Genomic DNA, 20809 nt, shown 5'->3' with positions numbered 1-20809 from the left:
TCAACTAGCATTGTGCCTGGTCAGAGTAGGTCCTCAGCTCATAGAAACGTATTCTGTCTCCTAGTCCAGCGCTCTTTCCAATCTACCAAATGTTTGCTACTGTGATATGGAAGGTGTACAGGGGGTTGCAGTGACCTGTTGTGAACCCACCAAACTCTAGAAGTAAAACTATTCTCATTCGCTTTAGGAGGGTGGGGGAGGGTTGTATTGTTTCTTTCTAATAACAGAGGCTTGAAACAAACTTTTATTCTGTAGGTAAACTTAAATAATTTTACATTTATACAAGAGATGCTGCAAAACAATAAAATAAGTATCATATATGGATGTTATTGATAGTAAATGCCCACAGTCTGGAAATGCTTTTTGGATCATGTAGGTCTGTCTTTTTGAAATAGACTCAGAATTTGAATAGAACAGGGGACATTTTATGTAGGGTCAAAGGAGTGGAGGTAAGACAGTGTAAGAGATGCTTGGTTTAATTGTTAGGGGAGCATGCATGATAAGGTTGGAAAAATAGACTCACACATAGTGCTTCACATGTACATGTGAACATACATACATTATTCTCATCTCCTACCCATGTACATTGCTAACCTAAAATCCTTAGTTAGAAGTGATCAGAGGCATTGGCCGAATAGGTCTACTGCACCCAGCGTTGGTCTGTGATGTGATGTGGAAGAATGAGCACTGGACCTGAAGTTAGGAGACTCCGATATTGCTCTTGGTTCCACCCCATTCAACAGTGTGACTTGGACAAGACCTGCAGCCTCATTGGGCGTTACCTCCTCATTCATAAAAACAGTCTGGTCACTTTTAGAAAATCCTTTGTAACTATTTATCAAGCGCTTTGAGGATTGTGAAAGGAAAGTCCATTCACTTTCATTTATTAATTCACATCCTGGAATTGTCTCCTGAGGAAAGATCTTTAGAAAAGCTTTATGGTTAGAGATGTTCAGCATAGTGTTTTTATAATTTCGTAAAATTAGATGCCTAAATGTCCAACAATTAGGGTTAGATAAATTATGGCCCATCTGCTTGACTAATTTGCAGTATTTACTGAGACAACAGCATTGGCCATGTAAAAATGAAAACAAAAAAGGCACATATTAAAAAATATTGGGGAAAATATCATACTTTTGGATGTAGGCAACATCATCGACGTCATCCAAGACACTTTGTGATCTGTGTTGTCACTGTTTACCATGGTGGTGACCTCACTTTGATGACCTTAGGACATTTTCCTAACAGCTTTCTCCCTTCTGTGCTTTTGTATGCCCTATTCAGTCCTTCCGGTCCAGCAGGTGAACCTACTGTCCTCCCATCCAGGGTCAGATTTCCCTGACTTCCTGGGAGGAGGCTCCCCCCTCTGCTAGGAGATGAATGGACTAACTCAGAGGTTCTCAGACCTGGCAGTGCATCCGAGTCAGGGGGAGAGCTTATTACCATGCAGGTCCCTACATCCCGAGACAGGCTTCCTGATCCCTAGTCTCTAGGGCAAGGACTTGGAGTCAGTATTGCTAATACTGATTACAGTGGGGCCTTGACTTACGAGTTTAATTCGTTCCGAGACCGAGCTCGTTAAGGAGCTCATTAACTCAAATTACTCTGTCAACTCAGTGCAAAAAATCTGCCAAGAGACAGCTGGTATCTCAAAAAACTCGTTAGTCGGGACACTCATAAGTCAAGTTGTATGGTGTTGCTTAGCCATGTGTGGGAACCCTTAACCTTAGTAACGCCAAGGCACTTTCATCTTGCAACCTCTCTAGTTCTGGGAGGGGCCCCTGTCCCTTGCTACCCCCACCGTGAGGGCTTCAGCATGAGGGCATTGTGGAGTGACAGCCCCCACAATGGAGAAAACAGTAATAGTTTTACTGTTGACCACCTATGCTGTGCCAAGGACTGCTTTACATACAGCATATTTTATCTGTACAGTACCTTAAGGTCAGTTTTATTATCCCCATTTTACAGGTGAGGAAACTGAGGCAAAGAAAAGTTAAGGGTCTTGCCCAAGTTTAAATAACAAGAATGCATATTTGGATTCAGTTCTAGCAGACTTGAGAGCCCAGGAACTAGAATCTCCCTCACGGCCCCTTCCCCCCACTCCCAAGGCGTCCCAGCAGGGTCAGGAGCAGCTCTGCTGTGTGCAGACGTGCCTGGTGGGGTGGGCCCCGGAGCCCTCTGCCCTCTGTGCATGCGTGGTTATTGGGCAGCCATGCACCACATAAGCGGAGGCTCCTGCTCGCCAAATGTGTTCTGACGCCCACCCACCTGCTTACTGGGTACAGGGAAGCAGCGGAATTCAATTTGCGGCAGTGACCTAAGAGGGGCTATTTTTAGTAGGAAAGTAGGTCAGGGGCTGCAGCGGTGCTGCTGGAGAAATGAGCAACCTCCCCTCTCACGGGGAGGCTCGCTCACTTCTCTTGGCAGCCAGGGTGGAGGTGAAGAAGGCAGATCTGACATCCTCACACGACTGCAGTTGTAATTGTCACTGTGGAGTCACCCAGGGGGGAACACACATCTGAGACACGGAGGCTCTTGTCTGGGTTTGCCAGGGTCCTGGCCCCAATCTTCCTCAAGAGGTGAGAATCCCTTCAGAAAAGATCTCGAACATGGATGAGGCTCATGGATGGTACACTCACTAAGTATCAGCTGCTATACATGGCAGCCACTAATCTGGGTTTGATCCGCATGATCTCACTTAATCCTTGCAAATACTTCTGCAAAGTAGGGATTATTATCCCTATTTTGCAGATGTGGAAACAAAGTCACAGAGATAGATTACACAGCTCCTGTTTAGCGCAGCCAGATTTTGAATCCTGTGTGAGACATCACTGGCCGGATGACCAGTCCGTCAAGACACGTTGGCGGTGATTTTTGAATTGCCACTCTGCCCCTGCCCATGTTGTTTGACACTTCAGAGGAAACAGTACAGTGATGGCTTTCTCCAGCTGGACTTACTGAGTCCGACAACCTGCTCCTTCCAGGACAGGAAAGGGTACCCAGGACACAGACCTCTTCCGCAGCGAGTGGAAAGGACATCCCTACATACTGCTGCCTGATCATTGAGGCCAGTAGCTGCCCAGAACACACCACCTGATTTCCCTGGGCCTGGAGTGTCTCAAAATCCTCTGCCCCACTTGCTGTGCCACATACTAACTGCAGATCTGTGGCAAATTGCAGGGTACTCATTGGCGATGCGCAGGCGGACATGAGCTTGTTCACAGAATGCAGTAATTGACATCACGTGATTCCTTATGCACAGCACGGAGGACTCCAGCAGAAGCCCACTTGGTGGCCAACCGCTGCTAGCACCACCAGCCTTGAGAATTTGTTCCTGGCTTCGTTCTGGCTCTCTAGCTGGAGAGCACCAACCTGCAGGGGCCAGAAGCAGCTGAGGCTTCCGCCTTATCTGCTCCCTCCTTCTAGGCAAGGAATGAGGGTATTTCCCCTGCCCCCAGGCTGCATGACCCTGGAGGGAGGTTATTCGTTCATTCATTCATTCAATAAACATTTTGAGCCCTAGTCAGTTTGGCTCAGTGGGTAGAGTGTTGACCTGCAGACTAAAGGGTCCCAGGTTCGATTCCGGTCAAGGGCACACGTCCAAGTTGCGGGCTTGATCCCCAGTGGGGACCATGCAGGAGGCAGCCAATCAATGATTCTCTCTCATCATTGATGTTTCTATCTCTCTCTCCCTCTTCCTTCCTCTCTGAAATTAATAAAAAATATATTTAAAAAAAATAAACATTTTGAAAATGTACCAGGTGTGCAGTAGAGAACAAGACAGGTAGTTCCTGTCCTCCCAGAACTTACAGTCCCTCTCTGGGCCTTAGCTTCCTTATCATCAAATGGGTAGGACAGAGAGAACTGGATTCATTAATCTATCCTAGCTATAAGATTTCAGAATCTGTGATTCTGGATTATAAACATTTGTCGTTGAATCACAGTGTCAGTCTTAGTCATTTGTACCCAATGCCAAAGAGAACAAAAATGAAATTTTCAAATTTCAGAATCTGGATGGGAACCGTGGACACAAGCTAGTTCAACTTCTTCACTTACAGACGGGGAAAATGAAGCTAAAAGAAGGGCATGACTTGCCCAGTGTATCAGGGACAGAGCCAGGATGGGGAGGCTGGTCTATAAGGTCCAAGTCTCATCTCCAAGCCTCCAGCAGCTGCCTCCTCACCCAGCACTGCCACTGATCCTCTCCATGGAACCCTTTCTACATTTAGCCTCCTTAACATGGAGCTCTCCCAAGTCTCCGCTCCCTCCCTCTCTAACCACAGAATGGTTAGTTCCCTGGGCCAGAGATCCTTGGGTTGTCTTTGTTAGTAGATCACCTCCCCTCTCCACACGCTCTGTGTTGGAACTGCCACAGCATGCTGCTTTTCATAAAAGCCTCTTTTCAGACCAAGTCCAGCTGTTTTAGTCCCAGAAGGGCAGTCAGATTAGCTCTCTTTGGGTAAAATGGTACATGGTTATCCCTCCCCACAAAGCCTCCAGCACCACAGCAAATGCCTTTACCAAATGCCCTCTGTGCTTGAATCCTCATGATATCACTATGAGTGGGTATGATTAGCGTCGTTTCACAAGGCGACAGGTTGTAATTAAGACTGTAGACTTTAGAGCTAGACTGTGGTTCAAAATCTGGCCCCACCAAGTTTAAGAAAACCCCTCTGAATCTCAGTTTTTGTTTTTTTTTCATCAGCAAAATAGGATTACATAATATATACCTCATAGTACTGTGAGGACTATGTGAATACCGCATGGGTGGTCCTCGACAGTGTCTAATATATGGTAAGTAAATCCCCCCATAAATGTAACTGTGGTGACAGTGATGATGCCATGATCTCTTCCTTGATAAAAGGTAGGCCCCTATAGTGGACACCAGCGGGATGAGGAGAGATGACAAAATATTGACACTTCCAAGTAGCCTAAGACAAATTCAAGAGCATCCAGGAATGGTGTTAGAAAAGGACCTGATGGGATTGGTTGCAATAAATCCAGACAAGAGCTGCATTTTATTTATTAATTTAGTGGGGTTTTATTGACCACCTACTATGTGTCAGACCTGCTGCTAAAAGCTGGAGATACAATGATGATAAAACCTACATGATCCACATAACCCCTGCCCTCAAGTAGCTTACAGTCTCTTTGGAGGAGTCTGACTATTAAAATAATTGCAATAAATATAAAATTACAAATTAGGATAAATGCTATGAAAGAAAAGGACAGGTTGCCATGAGATCATATAATAGGGGTTCTGGTCTACCTCAAGTGATCAGGGATAGCTCGGATGAGGAAGTGACATCTGAGCCGAGATCTGAAGGATCATTGGCAGTTTATGAGGTAACAGAGTAGATGAGGTTGGGGAAAGCTTTCGAGGTACTTGGACGCATGTGGTCCCTAAGGTGAGTGGCAGCTCAGTGCTTCCTGAGAACTGAAAGGATCAGTATGACTTAAGTGCAGAGGGTGGGGGAAAGTGTGAGGTGGGACAAGAGGCTGGAGTGGGAGACCAGAACCTTGTAGGCCTTGTTAAGGATTTTTGTTTTTCTTTATTCTAAGAGCATGGGGACCACTGGAGGATTTGGAGCAAAGGCTGATATTATGTGTGTGTGTTTACATGTGGAGAGAGATATGACCAGTCTGATATTTACAAGAGACCTTTTTGACAGCCATCTTGAGAATAGGTGGGAGGATATGAGTGTTTATAGCAGCGGTTCTCAACCTGTGGGTCGCGACCCCTTTGGCAGTCGAACGACCCTTTCACAGGGGTCGCCTAAGACCATCCTGCATATAAGATATTTACATTACGATTCATAACAGTAGCAACATTACAGTTATGAAGTAGCAACGAAAATAATTTTATGGTTGGATCACAACATGAGGAACTGTATTTAAAGGGCCAGAAGGTTGAGAACCACTGGCTTATAGGGAAACAAGTGAAGAGAAAGCTTTTGCCTTAGTCCCAGTAAGAAATGATGCTGGATCGGGCTAATGACAGCAGGATGGGAGGGAAGAGGAGTTCTGAGATATCTAGGAGATAAAATTGGCAAGATTTGATGATGGGTTAAATATAGCTGCGAGGAAGGAGAAAGTGGGAAGGATGATCTCCAGGTTTCTGAATGCACTAGTGGATCGTGACCCTGCCATTCTAAACTCAAACAAACAAAAAAAAAAGAAGAGGAAGGAAAGAAGGTGGAAGAAGACCAGGTTTGGGTAGAAAGATCTTGATCTGAATTTGAGCATACTGCACTCGAGGGGCCTTTTAGACATCCTGTGCAGATGCTCCATGCCCCGCCACCAACAGTAGGACAAAGGCCTTGGAATCCCTTTGTGCTGTCTGACCCAGCCCCAGCCTCTATGGGGTCAGGTTGGTTAGTCCAGTTGGTTGGAGGACTCATGGTTTGCTCTCCATCCCTCGTGGTTCTGTTTCCTTTTACCAGAACATTCTGAAAAGGGTGCCATGGGAAATTCCGCCTAGGAAGGGTATGACCAGTCCAGGGAGAGAGACTGGTAATTCCGATATTGATGCATGTCATGTGAGTGTTTTTTCCAAACCTGTAGGTGAGATACTTGTGTTTGGTATGTGTTCTTTTATTTCATTATTCATTTATCAGTTAAAATATTTGCTATTAATATATATGTATAATGTGGCAGGTGCAATGCAAAGTCAGAAAGGATCCCTGGTTCTTTGAGAAGTGACATCACCAGAACCCACCAGCATTGCTGTTCTCATGATCATGGAGAAATCAAGCAGGATGCGGCTCTTCCTCTGAATGCTAACTCAGAGAGTTGGTTTTTCAGGGGCTCCCTGGGCAGCTGTGACTCCCAGGCCTCTCTCTGGGCCTCCTCTTTTGTACAGTCTTCCTAGACAGTAACTTTAAAGAACCAGTCACAATGCTCGTTCTTGACTTTGAATGGGGTTCAGATGGGCATTCTGAGCCCCCACCTCATGCCCCCTAGCCCCGCCCCTGTGCCAAGTGTTCTGGTTTGTTGTCTGAGAGCATCTTTGTGTTCAGGTGAGTGTGGGAGAAGTGGCAGAGCAGGCTCTGTGTCCTCCTGTGGAGTGGCCAAGGAGGTTGCTCCGAGGGCAGGGGGTAGTGGGCAGAGGAGTGACCCATCTGGCCCTGGCACCATGTGATAGGACCTGAGAATGCCCATGTGGGGTAGATACAGGCTCTCTAAGAACATGTTTGCCTTGTGAAAATCTAAACACACGAGCCACATGAATTCAGGCCAGTGGTTACCATCATGAAAGGGGACGTGGTATTCTTTTAAAAGTCCTCTGGTATCTTTAAGATGTAGTGCAGAGGGAAAGGGGGAAAGCTATGTGAGTTTTGGTGCTCAAGGGAAGCTGATATTCCCTATGTCCGTGGAACAAAGAACTTCTTACAACTGGGACAGATGGTGTGCCCCTGTGAAGGCAGGTGCTCCTGCAGGGGTGCCCATGTGAGTGACCATGTGTCAGGGGTGGGGGGGACAGAGAGACCCCTCCAGGAGATGGTAGACTGAGAGTTGCATCTCTAGGACCCCCTGGTTCTTGGTTTTGCCTTTTATCTTGAAAAGCCAGCCTGCTTAGGCAAGTCTGTCAAGGACGGAGGTGTCCTTGAAGTCAGAAGGACCTCGGCTAAATCCCAGCTCCACATTTTCTGACAGTGTGACTTGGGCGAGGTGCCGTCCGAACCTCCTTCTGTCAGCCTGCAAAAGCAGGTTCATAAATACCGTGCGGAGCTTTGTGTGCCCGGGTCAACCGAGTTAAGCCTAGCAGCCAGCAGCCCAGGAGGTAAGAAGGGGAGAAGCCTGTGGTGCCTCCGATCAGCTGCCTCTGATCAGCTGTCAGCTCTGTGGCGTGTGCGCATGGCCCGAGCCCCATGCTCTGCTCGGGGAGAACATTCACTGGCATGTGTCAGTTCACTGGCAGCCTGGGGTGGGCTGGGACACGCTGTCCTGATTCTGCCTCAGGAGACACCGCTCAGCAAGCAGTTAGCCCACCCGGCTTAAGTTTCCCCAGAGAACCCAGTCCTCACCACAGAGAAATCCTTTCAGGTGCCGAGGGTGGCTGTAGCTTGTAATCTGACCCCGTTAGAATGCTGGCTCTGTCCCTTACCCAGGCCAGCTCTTTCCTAAAGCTGGTTTTAGGAGGAGATATTTTCCAAATGTGTTGGATACAATCTTGAAGCATGTTTCTGATGGTGTCTTAGGAGATTTACACTTGCTTAATTTTCCAGGGGAGCATAAACCAGATACACACTGTGGAGCTAGCATAGTCACTGTAAACCCACAGCCATGTGCTGCCTGTAAAATCCTTGGCACCCCAGGCATGGCTTTGGCTTCATATGTCACTGTCTACCACATTAGGATCATGCCAACCTGAAGACACTTGTCCCTGTTCAGGGTGCCCATCATGGTCATCATCGTTCCCATCCTCACACACTCTGCGGATTCGAGTTCACTGGTTATTTTCTCCTCTGGCATTTCTGCGGGCTCTGTAGGGCGGAGTTCTTGGCCCCTTTATTCAGGGTAAGGGCATGGCTCTCTTGGAAGGTGCAATAGTTTGTCTGAGGTCATGCAGCTAATTACTGGCAGAACTATGTTTCAAATCCTGGTCTTCTAAGGGGCAGCCTGACATGGTGAAGATACCACCCATCTCCCAAGTGGTTCTTAATACTAATAACAGTAACATTTACAAAGCACCCACACAGTGTAGGTACTCTACACCGTATCTTATTGCATCCTCACATTAGACCTGTGAGGTGGGTTTTATTTATTTTATTTTTATTTTATTATATGATTTATTTATACGTTTTACAGGTAAGCATCCTGAAAATAGGTTGTCTGAGCCTCGGTTTCTCAGTGAGAATATTACCTCCTCCGTGGGAGGGTGATTACGAGGACTGAATGAGGTGATGTGGGTAAAGGGTGTAGCACAGACCCTGCAGTGGAGGGGTGCCCAGCAGTGCATCTTTCCTCTCTCTCGTCCCCTCTCTGACTCCTCTTCCAGCGGCCTTTCCGCTGTTTCCCATTTAATACATTTGGAAGCTGAGGTCATGCTGAAGTCCTCTCCATCACATTCCCTCCCCTTCCACAGAGGCCACTTCAAGGCTGAGCGCTGTGTGTTTAGTCTTGTGCCAGTTCAGGAAACACCATCCTCCCCTGGCGTGTTGCATCACACCCCTGACATTTGCCCCGAGCCTGTGCTCTGGACTGCTAAAGCCTCTCCAGCCACAGGGCTCTCCCCTCTGCTGGCTTTCTCTAAGGCAATTACAGGCTGTTTTTCTTATTGTGGCATCTTGCCTAGGTCTTTGATGTTGTTACCTTGTGTTTCACGAGGGGCCACATTTGGAAGTGACCTGGAACCCAGGTCTCCTGACGTCCAGTGTCATGTTCTGCAGCTTATTATTATTTAATGTGTAAGGGGAGTGTGCAGTAGGTCATCTTTGGAGAGCTCCAGAAACGTATTCCTTCAGCTCTGAATAAATATTTAGCACCTGCTTTCAGCCAGACCCGCGGTAGACACTGGATGTGGCAGCGAAGGGGACAGGGCTGTCTTTCAGGCAGCTCACATTCTAGTGAGAGAAGCAGACACTAGAAGCATAAACGAGCAAGTCAGTAAGATAATTTTAGGTTTTACGTGCCATGGAAGAAAGAAGAGGGCCTCTGGGATAGAGAGTAACTGGGAGATGCCTTGTGTGCTTTGGAAGGATGGTCAGGACAGAACACGAGGAGGGGACATTTTGAGCTGAGACCGCAGATGAAAAGCTGGGCAGGAGTATTCCTGGCAGAGGGAGCAATGAGAAGAAGACCCAGAGGTGAAGTGGGCGAGGCCATGCAAGGAGTGACGAGGAGATCTGCATGCTTGGACACGTTGTGCCAGAGGGACAGGTGACGGGCCAGAGAGAAGCAAGAGCTAGGTCATGTTGGGCCCTGGCAGCTACAGGGGAGTTTGGATTTTCTTCAAGAATCAGTGGGAAGGGCTTTAAACAAGGGAGTGATGGGGCCTTGAAGAACACTGAGGCAGCTAAGTGGAGAATGGATTGTAAAATGTGAACAGGGAAGCAGAAGTACCAGTTATGAGGTTGTTACAATAGCCCAGGAGAGTTGATAGGGGCCTGGAGTTGGTTATGACAGTGGAGACAGAAGCAGATACATTTGTGATTATGTTGAAGTTAGGACAACAGGTCTTAATGAAGGATTAGATGAAATCATCTATTCTGCTCAGTCTACTCAATGCCCAATTAGTGTAGATCAAAGTGATATCTAGTTGTTGTTTTTTAAATCCTCACCCAAGAACATGCTTTCATTGATTTTAGAGAGAGAGGAAGTGGGGGGGGGGCGGGAAGGTCAGAGAGAAACATCGATCAGTTGCTCCCCATGAACTGTATGCATCCCCACCAGAGATAAAGCCTGCAACCCAAGCATGTGACCAGACTGGGAATTGAACTCATGACCTCTTGGTCCACACCGAGTTGGTTGGGACGATACCCAACCAACTGAGCCACACCAGCCAGGGCAGTGACATCTAGTTTGAATTCCTAAACTTGGGGCAAGGGAGTGGAGGCATCTGGCAGTGGGTAGACTCGAGAGGCAACAGACCTCACTGCCAGGTGCACCTCTGCAAGTTCGAGAGACTCTAGACAGAGGTTGGTTGTTGCATCTAAAAGAAAGCTGGGGGAAGGGACCGGGAAAGATTGTGAAATAGTTCATTCACTCAGTAGTCCTATGGCAAGTGCCTTACCTGCGGCTGGCGTTCTGCTGGTGGTGATTAAGATAGGGCTCTGCTCTTGAGGCCCTCCCATCTCTTAGAGAGGTGGAAATGTAAATAGATGAATCTCACTGAGTCAGTGTAACGGCAAAGGGACAAACAAGGGGATGTGGGAGCACAGAGGAGAGGACTTTTCATAGGGGAAGTGGGGGAGGGCTTCACAGAAAACCTGGACATCAAAAGGGGGTAAAAAGAGAGCATTTCTGAAAATAGAAATAGCATTTGCAAAGGCTGGGAATCCTACAAGAGAGGGGTATATTAAAAAACAACTCAGTGTCGGTGGATTATGGTGTGCGTGGTGGGAGGTACAGGCTGGTGTGTCAGGTTGTTGACTGCACTGTGAATGGTCTTGTAGGGCACGTTGAGAGTGTCGGACTTAATCCTTCAGGCATCCAGGAACCAACAGAGGTCTTAAAGCCAGGGTCTAGTTGATGGAAAGCAAATAGCTGTCCCATTGACTGCCGATCAATCAACTCCTCATTTCCTACTGCGTCTGGATGCAGCCTCAGAAACGTTCTCAACATAGCACTGCAGGCAGTCACTTCCAGTCAACCAGAATTGGCAGAGGATGAGGCCTCTTTGCCGTTCCCGAAAGGAGATGAGTCTGTGGATGAGTTTAAAGAGAGAAGTAGTCTAGGACCCAAAACTACCTTTTACTACAGTTGTCTCATCAGCCACAAGTAGAAATTGCCTACATTGTGCAAGACAGGGTGGAGGACAGTGAGCGAGAACCCAGTGTTCCCGATGCCGAAGGGAGAGTGGCCATTAGGCTGAAGGGAGAAATAACAACCTAGTCCTGAGGAACATATTTCTGAGTGCAGCCATGGTTGTATGGCTTCCAAGGGGGCAGTGCTGAGGCATAAAGTACCAGGCTTTCCAGGAATGCTGGTCCCCTAGCCCTTGATGGATGCTCCGGACCTGTAGGGAAGGGCGGTGCTCCAGTTAATTCAAGGCTGCTCTGCATTGGTCCTTTCCCCAGAAAGATCTTTTGAAGGCCATGTAGCTCCTTTGAAGCAGTAAAATGTCCTGGACCAAGGAACCAGGAGGTGACTATTAGTCTGAGATCTCAATGGTGGATGTGATTGTCTCTGCCAGTTCCATATCCCCAGCACCCAGCACAGGGCCTGGTACACGTTGTGTGCTCAGTGTTGTTTGTTGACTAAATGAACAAGGAAAAGAAATTAACCAACTAGCCAGCCCATCAGTCATCCAACCTGAGTGCTAATCCAAGCTCTTGGATTCCAGTTCTCTTTGCTATATAACGACCCACTTGGCCTCTGAGGCCCCTCACAAGCTTCTGCCCTAGGATTCTAGGATGATGAATAGGATGGTTCAGAGCAAGCCAAGTCATCGCTCATATCACTGATAGGCCTCAAATTTCATCAGAATAAAATATCAAAATCAAGCTCTACTTCACAGCATCTCAGATATGCCTTCTAAAAACAGAAACTGCGTCTGCCTCTGAGTTGTGAAGGAAACGTATTAGGTTATTTAAAACAGCAAGATTGTCCTTTTTGTAGAGAGAAAATGAATTAAATCTTGTCTTTCTGACTAGGGATTTTAATTGGGATTTGAGTCAATTTGATCTAAATTTAAGTATCCATCTAGAGAGCGTTTATTGACATCTGCTGTGAGCAGGGCGTTGTGCTAGGCATGCGGGAGATGGGAAGATGAGCAAGACACGAGACGAGCACGATCCTTCCAGGCAGGAACTGACGGTCTAGTCAGGAGGATAAGACGTGCACACTTGACTGTGACCCCAGGTCAACAGAGAACAAGCTGGGATGGGCCAGATCCAGGGCCAGTGGGGTCAGAGGAGGAAACCCCATCAAGTACATCACACAGTCTGCCTTTTACCAGAATTCACTGAACAGCCTCAGCCACGAGCATGTGCTCTGCACAGGTGCCGAGAGCTCCCAGTCAGCCTGCAGACACCAAGTCGAGCACCTCAGCCCCAGCCGTTGTTGGCAGGAAGATCGTCTCAGGCATCCGGCCACGGGCCTTTCTGAGCAGTGGGTGCCCGGCACTGCCAAACACGGTGGCCCTTTTTATGATTCACATCCTTGGGGTTGACTTCAAGGAAAGGTTGTTCACTGGAACTGGAATTTGTATTCTTTGCTGTGTGAGACTGGAAACTATTTGCCCATGTGACAAATAGTTTTGCCTTGGCTGCCACTGAAATTCAGGGTCTAACTAAAATGGGAACGTCTGCTTTCTGACATCTATCCAACACTCACTTGGCCAGCCCTTCCCTGTGCAGAGCCGTGTGCTGCATGGGTAGGAGACTCACAGGCCCCGCCCTCACGGAGCTGGCAGAAGTGTGTGAGCCAGGCCCAGGAGGGACTGCACTGCCGGCTGTGAGAGGGGACAGACGGGGACTGGCGGTCAGGGAGGAGGAGTTGGCTCCTAGGCCAGGGGCATAGAGGGCAAACCTAAAAGAGACCCATGTGATTTGGACCTCGACAAATGTAGGAATCAAACAGGTTGACATAGGTGTAGTAGTGGGTCTTCAGAAATAAAACAATGACAAATGCATTGAGGAAGCAAAAAAACTCCTGGCACATTTAGGGTCCTGGGGATACATCAGTTTGACTCTAACAAAGGGAACATAAGGGGAATAATGCCTAAGAATAGTTTGGGCCTGTCTGAGTCAGTTCCAGCTGCTATAACCAGACACCATAGGCTTAAACAACAAACTTTCATTGCTCATGGTTCTGGAGCCTGGAGGTTTGGGGTCAGGGTGCCAGCATGGTGGGTTCTTGGTGAGAACCCTCCTTCTGGTTTACAGATGGCCATCTTCTTACTGTGTCCTTACATGGTGGAGGGCAGAGAGAGAGGAAGCAGGCTCTCTCTCCTGTCTCTTATCAGGGCACTGATCCCATCGTGAGGGTTCCCTTCATCACCTAATTATCTCCCAAAGGACCTATCTCCAAAGCCCATCACACTGGGAGTAGAGTTTCAGCACATGAATTTGGGGGGACACAAGCATTCAGTCCATAGCAGGCCCAGGTCACAGAGGGCCTCCTTAGATGTTCCAGGGTAAGGCAATTGTATCTAATTCTGTAGGGAATAAGATGTCACTGATCCTTTCTAAGTAGGAATATGCATGAAATCCTAGGGTTGGAAAGGACATTAGAGATGACCCAGTCCCGCTCTCTGTCTCCCAGGTAAAGAATGAATCCCAAAAGGGGAATTGACTAATCCAAGGACAGACAACTAGTTCATGATGGAGCTGGAGCCAGGGCCAGAACCAGAACCAGATCTTCTGGCTTCAAATACAGTGGTCTCTCACACTTTGTGATGCGATCTGTGCTCTGGGAAGATTAATGAGGCTTTTTCCTGGAAGTAGATGGAGAGAGTTTTTAGTGGGAAGGAAAGGAGAGGCGAGAGGCAGGCGAGAGCCTTGGGGGGCTTTTTTATAAACTTTGGGTGAAAGGTAACCCCGGAGGTCTTTCATCAGGGCCTTGACAGTGGGCAAGGGGACAGGGCTGATGGAGGAGACACAGAGGTGCAGTTAGTGGGACTTGGGTTGGAGGGCAGGTGAGAGGGAGAAGGCTACTGGTACTTTCTTTAGTTGCTGTTCTTTACTAAATTGAGTCTCTCTCTCTCTCTTTCTCACTCTCTCTCACATCCCTCTTGTCTAGGGGCCTGGTCCTTTTCTAAAATCTGGGCTTCCAGGTCTTAAGTCTTCAGAAATGTGATCCATTTTCCAGCCACCACTCTGGCCTCATGGCTTTGCGCGTGGGATGTTGGCACTGCCATCATCACCTGAGTGTCTCTGGTTTTAGGTTTCCTGCCAGGCCCTGGTAAGGTGCTGTCTGTGTGACTTGTCTCCCATCCCATGACTGTAGTTTTGGAACCAAAGCCCTGAGACGACCTCCAACAGACACGAGCTCCATAACAGGCCAGGTGCCTGGCCTGAGGGGGCACCGGGCTGACCTCTAATCACAGGGCCTTGCCTCAGGCCTGTAGGCCACTGGCCTCAGAACCTAGGGGCACTGGCAGGCAGATTCCTCGGCTCCATCTCACACCTACTGAATCAGAATCTCTGGGGGTGGGGCCAGGAATCTGTATTTTTTATAAGAATCAAGTCTACACCTAAAATTGAGATTCTGCCTTAAATCACTTAATTTTTTGTCTGGTCTCGTTTCCTTGTTTGAAAAATGGGAAAATGATGTATATAGTTTACAGTGAAAATAGGAAATCACTTTGAAAAAATGCTACAAGTTTTACATATATTTATAAAACTAATAAATAGCTATAATTATTACCAGTATATATATCACTATGTTTACAATCTTGGGGTCAAGAAAGTTTGGAACATTTCTCAGATTGAAATACACTGAAAACTGGTAAAAGGTCTGAGTGCTCACACTTGGAGCATGCATGTTCGCCAAGCGCGTGAATATATGAATGAATACCTTTAGGAAAGAGAGGCCCTGAAGCAAGGCCATTAAAGCTTTCTCTTCAATACCCTCCACCTCATGCATGCATTCAGTCAGCATCATTCACTGAGTGCCTAATACGTGCCAGGGCACTGTGCCAGGCTGAGAATATAGAGATGAATAAGATATGGTCTCTGACCCCAAGGGGTTGGAGATCAATACGGAAATGAGTGTTCAATCCGCTGTGATGAGCTCCGGCTCCGGGTGGGGAGAGGGGTGGGTACCAATGCTTTGGCAACAAGAGTAGGAGCCAGCTGTCAGGGAAGGTGTCATCAAGGAGGTGACACTGGTGCTACGTCTTGAACATGAGCATCATTGTTTCAGGAGGGAAGCCCCCCTCACAGTCCTTATCACTGGTTTCTTTCTTTCATTCCATCAAATCCTCTCCAGTTTCCTCCCCTCCTCCTTCTTCAAATCAGTCTCCGAGAGTCAGCATTCTCGGCTTTTTCCTTCCTTCCTCACCCTACCAAAACCAGCTTTCACTCAAGTCAGTACTTAGGTTTAGTCCTAAACATCTGGGTTTAAAACAGTAACCCCCCCACCTCCCCGACTGGGGATCGAACCTACAACCTGGATATACACCCTGATTGGGAATCTAACTGGCGACCTTTCAGTGCATGGGATGATGCTCAACCAATTGAGCCACACTGGCCAGGGATATCTGAAGTGGTTTTAAGGTTTATTGGAGACTTGTATGTTTGCCTCTGACATTGCCTGCTGATAGAGCTGTTGTGCTTTGTCGGGGCGAGAGGATTGGTGACAAGTGGTTTTCCCTAGTCCTTGTTATTTTACTAGATAACTAATCACTATTTTACTTAACTGTAAAGAATCAAGGATTAATACATGGTTTAAGTGGAATTGTAGGATGACCTTTGTGTTTAAGGTAGGACAACAGTGGTGAATGAGTCAGACCGTAAGCTGACAGAGCCCTTCACCATGCATGTCCTTTCTACTCAAAAAGTGCTCCACAAACCAGTGGCCTTGACCTTGGCCAGTGCTAATTAGAAATGAAGAACCTCAGGCCCTACCTGAGACCTGCCGAATCACAATCTGACTTCAGCAATTCATATGCACGTGAAAGTTTGAGAGACACTTTGAAATTAATTTTCTCCCCATTTTTTTTTTTTTAAATCAGGACACTAAAGTCCAGAGAGGTAAAAGAACAAGATCCTGTAACAAGTAGCAGACCCAGGATTCAAGGCCTGGTCCATTGTGTAGCTGGGCTTCTTTATGCCATATTAATTAAAGCATCCTTTTTCAGTGTTCCTGGTCAGTGAAGAGAGGGGAAAAAATGACACTTCTTCAAGGTACAAATGCGTCTTCTTGGGAGCTGCAAGGTATCAAGGAGCGTTCAAGGGGAGCTCATCACTAAGCTGTGACTTTTTGCCAGGTGCTTGGACAAGTCTGCATGACAGAAAGCCTTGTCTCACTTTACAGATAGAAGGGACCCTCAGCATGCTACCGAGCATAGCCAGCCTGTGGGACTCAGGGAGGCAGGGGCTGAACGTGGTATTTAAAGTTCTGATAGTAGGACTTCCTGGGTCAGAGGTCAAGGAATCAAACACATAAATGTTTTTTTCGTGGTTGAAATAAGATTCTCTTCCTGAACGAGGCCAGCTTCCTCCTTGAATCATCAGGTTTGGTGGCTGCCCACTCCTTCTGAAGTCAGGGATTCAGGCTTCGGTCACTTGCAGCTCCTCTTGATTTATGAACAACTGTCTCATAGAGTGAAAGTGGTTTTCCCAAAGAGAAAAAAATTGCTTAAACTAAGAATCAAGATGACAAAATGTATTATTTATAAGGGCCTAAAAAAAGTGCTGGATCCTCCACTCAAAGTGAGCAGGCGACAGCCGAGCGCTGTGTGGAGTGGAGCCCAGCAGACTCCGACTAGATTCACATGGCAGGCTGGTCAGCCGGCTCTGCTCAGTATTCCAAGGGTCCTTCTCAGGAAGTGGCTCCAGCTGCTGATAAATATAGGACAGCTCGTGCAGCTTGTACAAATGAGTCCCAACTTACAAGTGCATGCAATGGGATCAGCTAAATGAGAAATTCTTTTATTTTTTAATTTTGTTTTTATTGATGTTAGAGAGGAAGAGAGAGATAGAAACATAGATGAATCCATCATTTGCCTCCTGAACATTCCCCACCGGGGATTGGACCACAACCCAGGCACGTACCCCAACCGGGAATTGAACCAGTGTCCTCTTGGTGCATGGGTCGATGCTCAACCACTGAGCCACACCCGCCGGGCTAAATAAGAAATTCTTTAAGGAGAGTGGAGGAAATGCAGTGAGAGTCTGTGGATTGGTGGGAAAACACACACACACACACACACACACACACACTCCCACCCCATTTATAAGTTTATATTGCATTCCTGACCTAAGGTATGGTGCATACTGGGAGCGGAGGCCAGGCAGGACAGGGGTAGACACAGGGTCTCTCTGCCTTGCTGCCTCTGGCCCTGGTTCTGTATGGAGCATGCAGCTGCTGGTGACACTGTCCATGTGGAGTCAGTCCTACCGCTTCCAGGAAACAGCCACTTCTTGTTGCATCACAGGTCTTTTGTACTCAAGGTTTGGCTCATTCTTGAAGTTACAGCTATTTCTATGTTTTCTTTTAAAATAATGTTTACAACATCATAAACTCAGGATCAGCAAGTCTGCATTTTGTCCAGTGGGGAAGAAACTGGGTCAGTATCTGGGGGTCTCTGACCAGTGTTACAGAAAACCTGTCACTCATCCCTTGCCTCTGCCATAATACCTTTTATATGTGGGTGCTCGTGATACTTACTTAGACCTGAGGACAATTTCCCAAATCCATTTTCCATAGAGGGCAAGATTCAGTGACAGGAGGGAGGTGACTGAAAAGAGAAGGTGATGCCAAGGGCCTTCTGAGGACTCCCAAGGCCAGCATGAGATTGTGCTCTGGCTTCAGAGTGATTGCAAGTCTGCTCTCACCACAGAACATTAGGCTGGGGTTTGAATAGAGGCTACAGCCCCAAGAACCCTCTTACCTGTCTCTAATCCTTCCTCCACTTCATCTTCCTTCCTCTTCAGAATTTCTCTCCTGGGATGTGGTGACTACACTATGGGGGAAAAATGCTTCCAGTAGCTCCTGCTGTGTTTGGTGCTTGCTATATGTTCTCTGTTGGCTGACGGTCTTCTCCCCAGCCCATGGGAGCTGGAGGTCCATGGGCCCTGAGGTAGGCCCCTACCAGCATTACCTGGTATTGCCTCTGGTTCTAATTTCAAAGATTAGAATGGGTACCTCATATCAGAATGGATACCTATTCTGATAGGATGGACACCTGAATGTTGAATCATAGACTTGGATTTACCTAAATGCCTTGGCAGTGCAGGGAGCCTTCAAGAAGAGGGACATCTGACCTTTCTGTCCTCCACACCCCAATTCAGAATTATAAAACCTTAAGATTAGAAGAAATCTTCAGCATTTTAAAACCCAGTTGTCTACTCAATATTTGAATGAGAAGCAACAAGGTATAGAAGGACATAGTCTGTTGAAACTAGTTGGGTTCAAATCCCATCTCCATCACTTTCTAGCTATGTGATCCTGGGCTGCTCACCTGATTCTTCTAAGCAAGGAATGCCTTGTAGAGACATACTGGAGAATAAGGGTAATGTAAAAAAATGATAAATGCATAAAATATTGATAAATATATGATTGCAAATTGTGAGAAATGCTGTCAAGGAAAAAACTCACAACAGGATGCAATAGGGAGAAAATGAGGGCATAGATGGTGTGATCAGATAGACCAGGATTTAAATTTCTGCTCTCCATACAGAAGGGTTCCAAATAAGTTATGTAGACTCCCCCAACCCCCATTAAGGAGCTGGAACTTAACTTCCCACCCCCTGAGTGTGGGCTTTGCTTAGTGACTTGCTTCCAAAGAGTAGGGGGCAGGGAAGGGGGTGTGGAAGAGAGAAAAACTTTACAGTGAAGAAACCTGGTGAACTTGATCTTGGTCACATGGTCACGTGGTCACATTTAACATCATCAACAATATATTGTGTTGATAGTATGTAGCTTGGATTTGATGTGATGAGGGCACTTCACCTCTGTGGTCATTCTCCCCCAAACCCATAACCCCATTGAAACCATGAGTAAAACATCAGAAAAACCCAAATGGGGGAGGGTCATTCTACAAAATACCTGACAGTAATCCTCAAAACTGTCATGGTCCTCAAAAACAAGGAAAGTTGGAGGAAGTGGAATAGAGCAGAGGAGCCTAAGGAGATGGGACAACTCACTGCACTGTGGTGTTCTGGAGCAGAGAAGGGACATTAGGGAAAACAAGATCTAAAGAGAGTGTGGCGTTTAGTTAGTAGTAATGTACTAATGGTAGGTGGTTCCTGTGTTGTGACAAATATACCATAGGCATGGGTTAACAGTAGGGGAAACTGAGGGAGGGGTATTTGGGATCTTTTCAACCTTTCTGTAAATCGATTCCGAAAATTAAAATAAGTCAGACAGAAAAGTTAAAAACCATATCATTTCACTCATATGTGGAATATAAAACTGAAAGCAACACATGAACAAACAAAAAAAAGAAACAACAAACAAAAACCCATAGACACAGACAATGGAATGGTGGTTACCGGAGGGAAAGGGGTGGGGAGGGTAGTAAAGGGTAAAGGGGGTCAAATACATGGTGATGGAAGGAGATTGAATTTTGGGTGGTGGGCACACAATGCAATATACAGTTGCTGTATTATAGAATCGTACACCTGAAACCTTTATAATTTTACTAACCATTGTCATCCCAATAAATTTATTTTTAAAGTTTATAAAAAGAAATTCCTGCTCTCCTGCTTGCTGCCTGTAGGACTTGGGCGCTCTGTTCCTCAGCTGTGTGAGGGGGACAGGACCGCATGGCAGGGTTGAGACCGTGACGGTCCTTGGAAACAGTGTCCCCGCATTCTTGCTCAGCATGCAGATTCCCCTCCGGCCTCTGCAGCTCCACACCGGGAGGCAGTCCAGGGGTTGCGCAAACAGGCCCCACCCCGCTGGAATCCCTCCACAGGCAACATTCTGTGCAGGAAACGTGTCCCTAACCTTTCCTGACAGCTTGCTCCGAGGGACCAAGGTCTCATTTTTATTTTTACATGTCACCTCATTTTTCCCCCTTGAATTTAGTTTTTCTCTTCAGGAATCAGCATATGACTCAAACCGCCAGTTCTAAATTTAGTATCGCCTGTGATACCAGGAGCGCAGGCAGCACTGCCTGGGATATGTATTTGAAAATAATGGTTTTATTTACCCACATTCAGTAGTTCTGACTGCCTGCTGGGTTCTTTCAGGAAAGAGTTTGTCATCTCCTTTTCTCCTAATGATGAAATGTTGCTGCTCAGGTCCCAGAGGCCCAGCCTGAGCCAGACGCGGGTGACTTGAGTCTCTGTTTAATTAAACAATATCATCCCCGGGACTCTCCAGGGCTCCTGTTTAGAGGGAGTTTGGAGACAAGGCTTATGGACCCTTTGGACCCTCAAGCTTATCCCTGGGCTCCAGGATGATAAGATTTACCCCCCCCTCCTTTTTTTTTATTTTCAGAGAGGTGCCCCTTCAGTGCTGGAATAGATGG

At 47.0% G+C, this 20809-nt stretch overlaps 1 protein-coding gene across 9 annotated transcripts in view; it reads left to right on the top strand.

Moving 5' to 3' along the window:
- Window positions 1-20809, top strand: part of SERGEF (secretion regulating guanine nucleotide exchange factor) — a 197305-nt gene that overhangs the window by 151715 nt on the left and 24781 nt on the right. For 2 of the 9 annotated variants that reach the window (XR_001360010.1, XM_014530907.1), the window contains one exon: window positions 6658-6867. The exons of 6 other annotated variants lie outside the window; for them this stretch is intronic. Coding sequence is in view for 2 of the 3 variants with exons in the window: in XM_014530907.1 (XP_014386393.1) it covers window positions 6658-6695 (38 nt within the window). In the remaining variant the exon portion in view is untranslated. Of the gene's footprint in view, window positions 1-6657; window positions 6868-16342; window positions 16471-20809 lie in introns of those variants that run through there. One more of the 9 variants, XM_014530909.1, reaches the window with a different exon arrangement.

This window comes from Myotis brandtii, unplaced genomic scaffold (assembly GCF_000412655.1).
Source record: "Myotis brandtii unplaced genomic scaffold, ASM41265v1 scaffold782, whole genome shotgun sequence".
Taxonomy (NCBI): Eukaryota; Metazoa; Chordata; class Mammalia; order Chiroptera; family Vespertilionidae; genus Myotis; species Myotis brandtii.
Note: the sequence above shows the minus strand (reverse complement) of the source record. Positions and strands in the feature narration are given on the sequence as shown.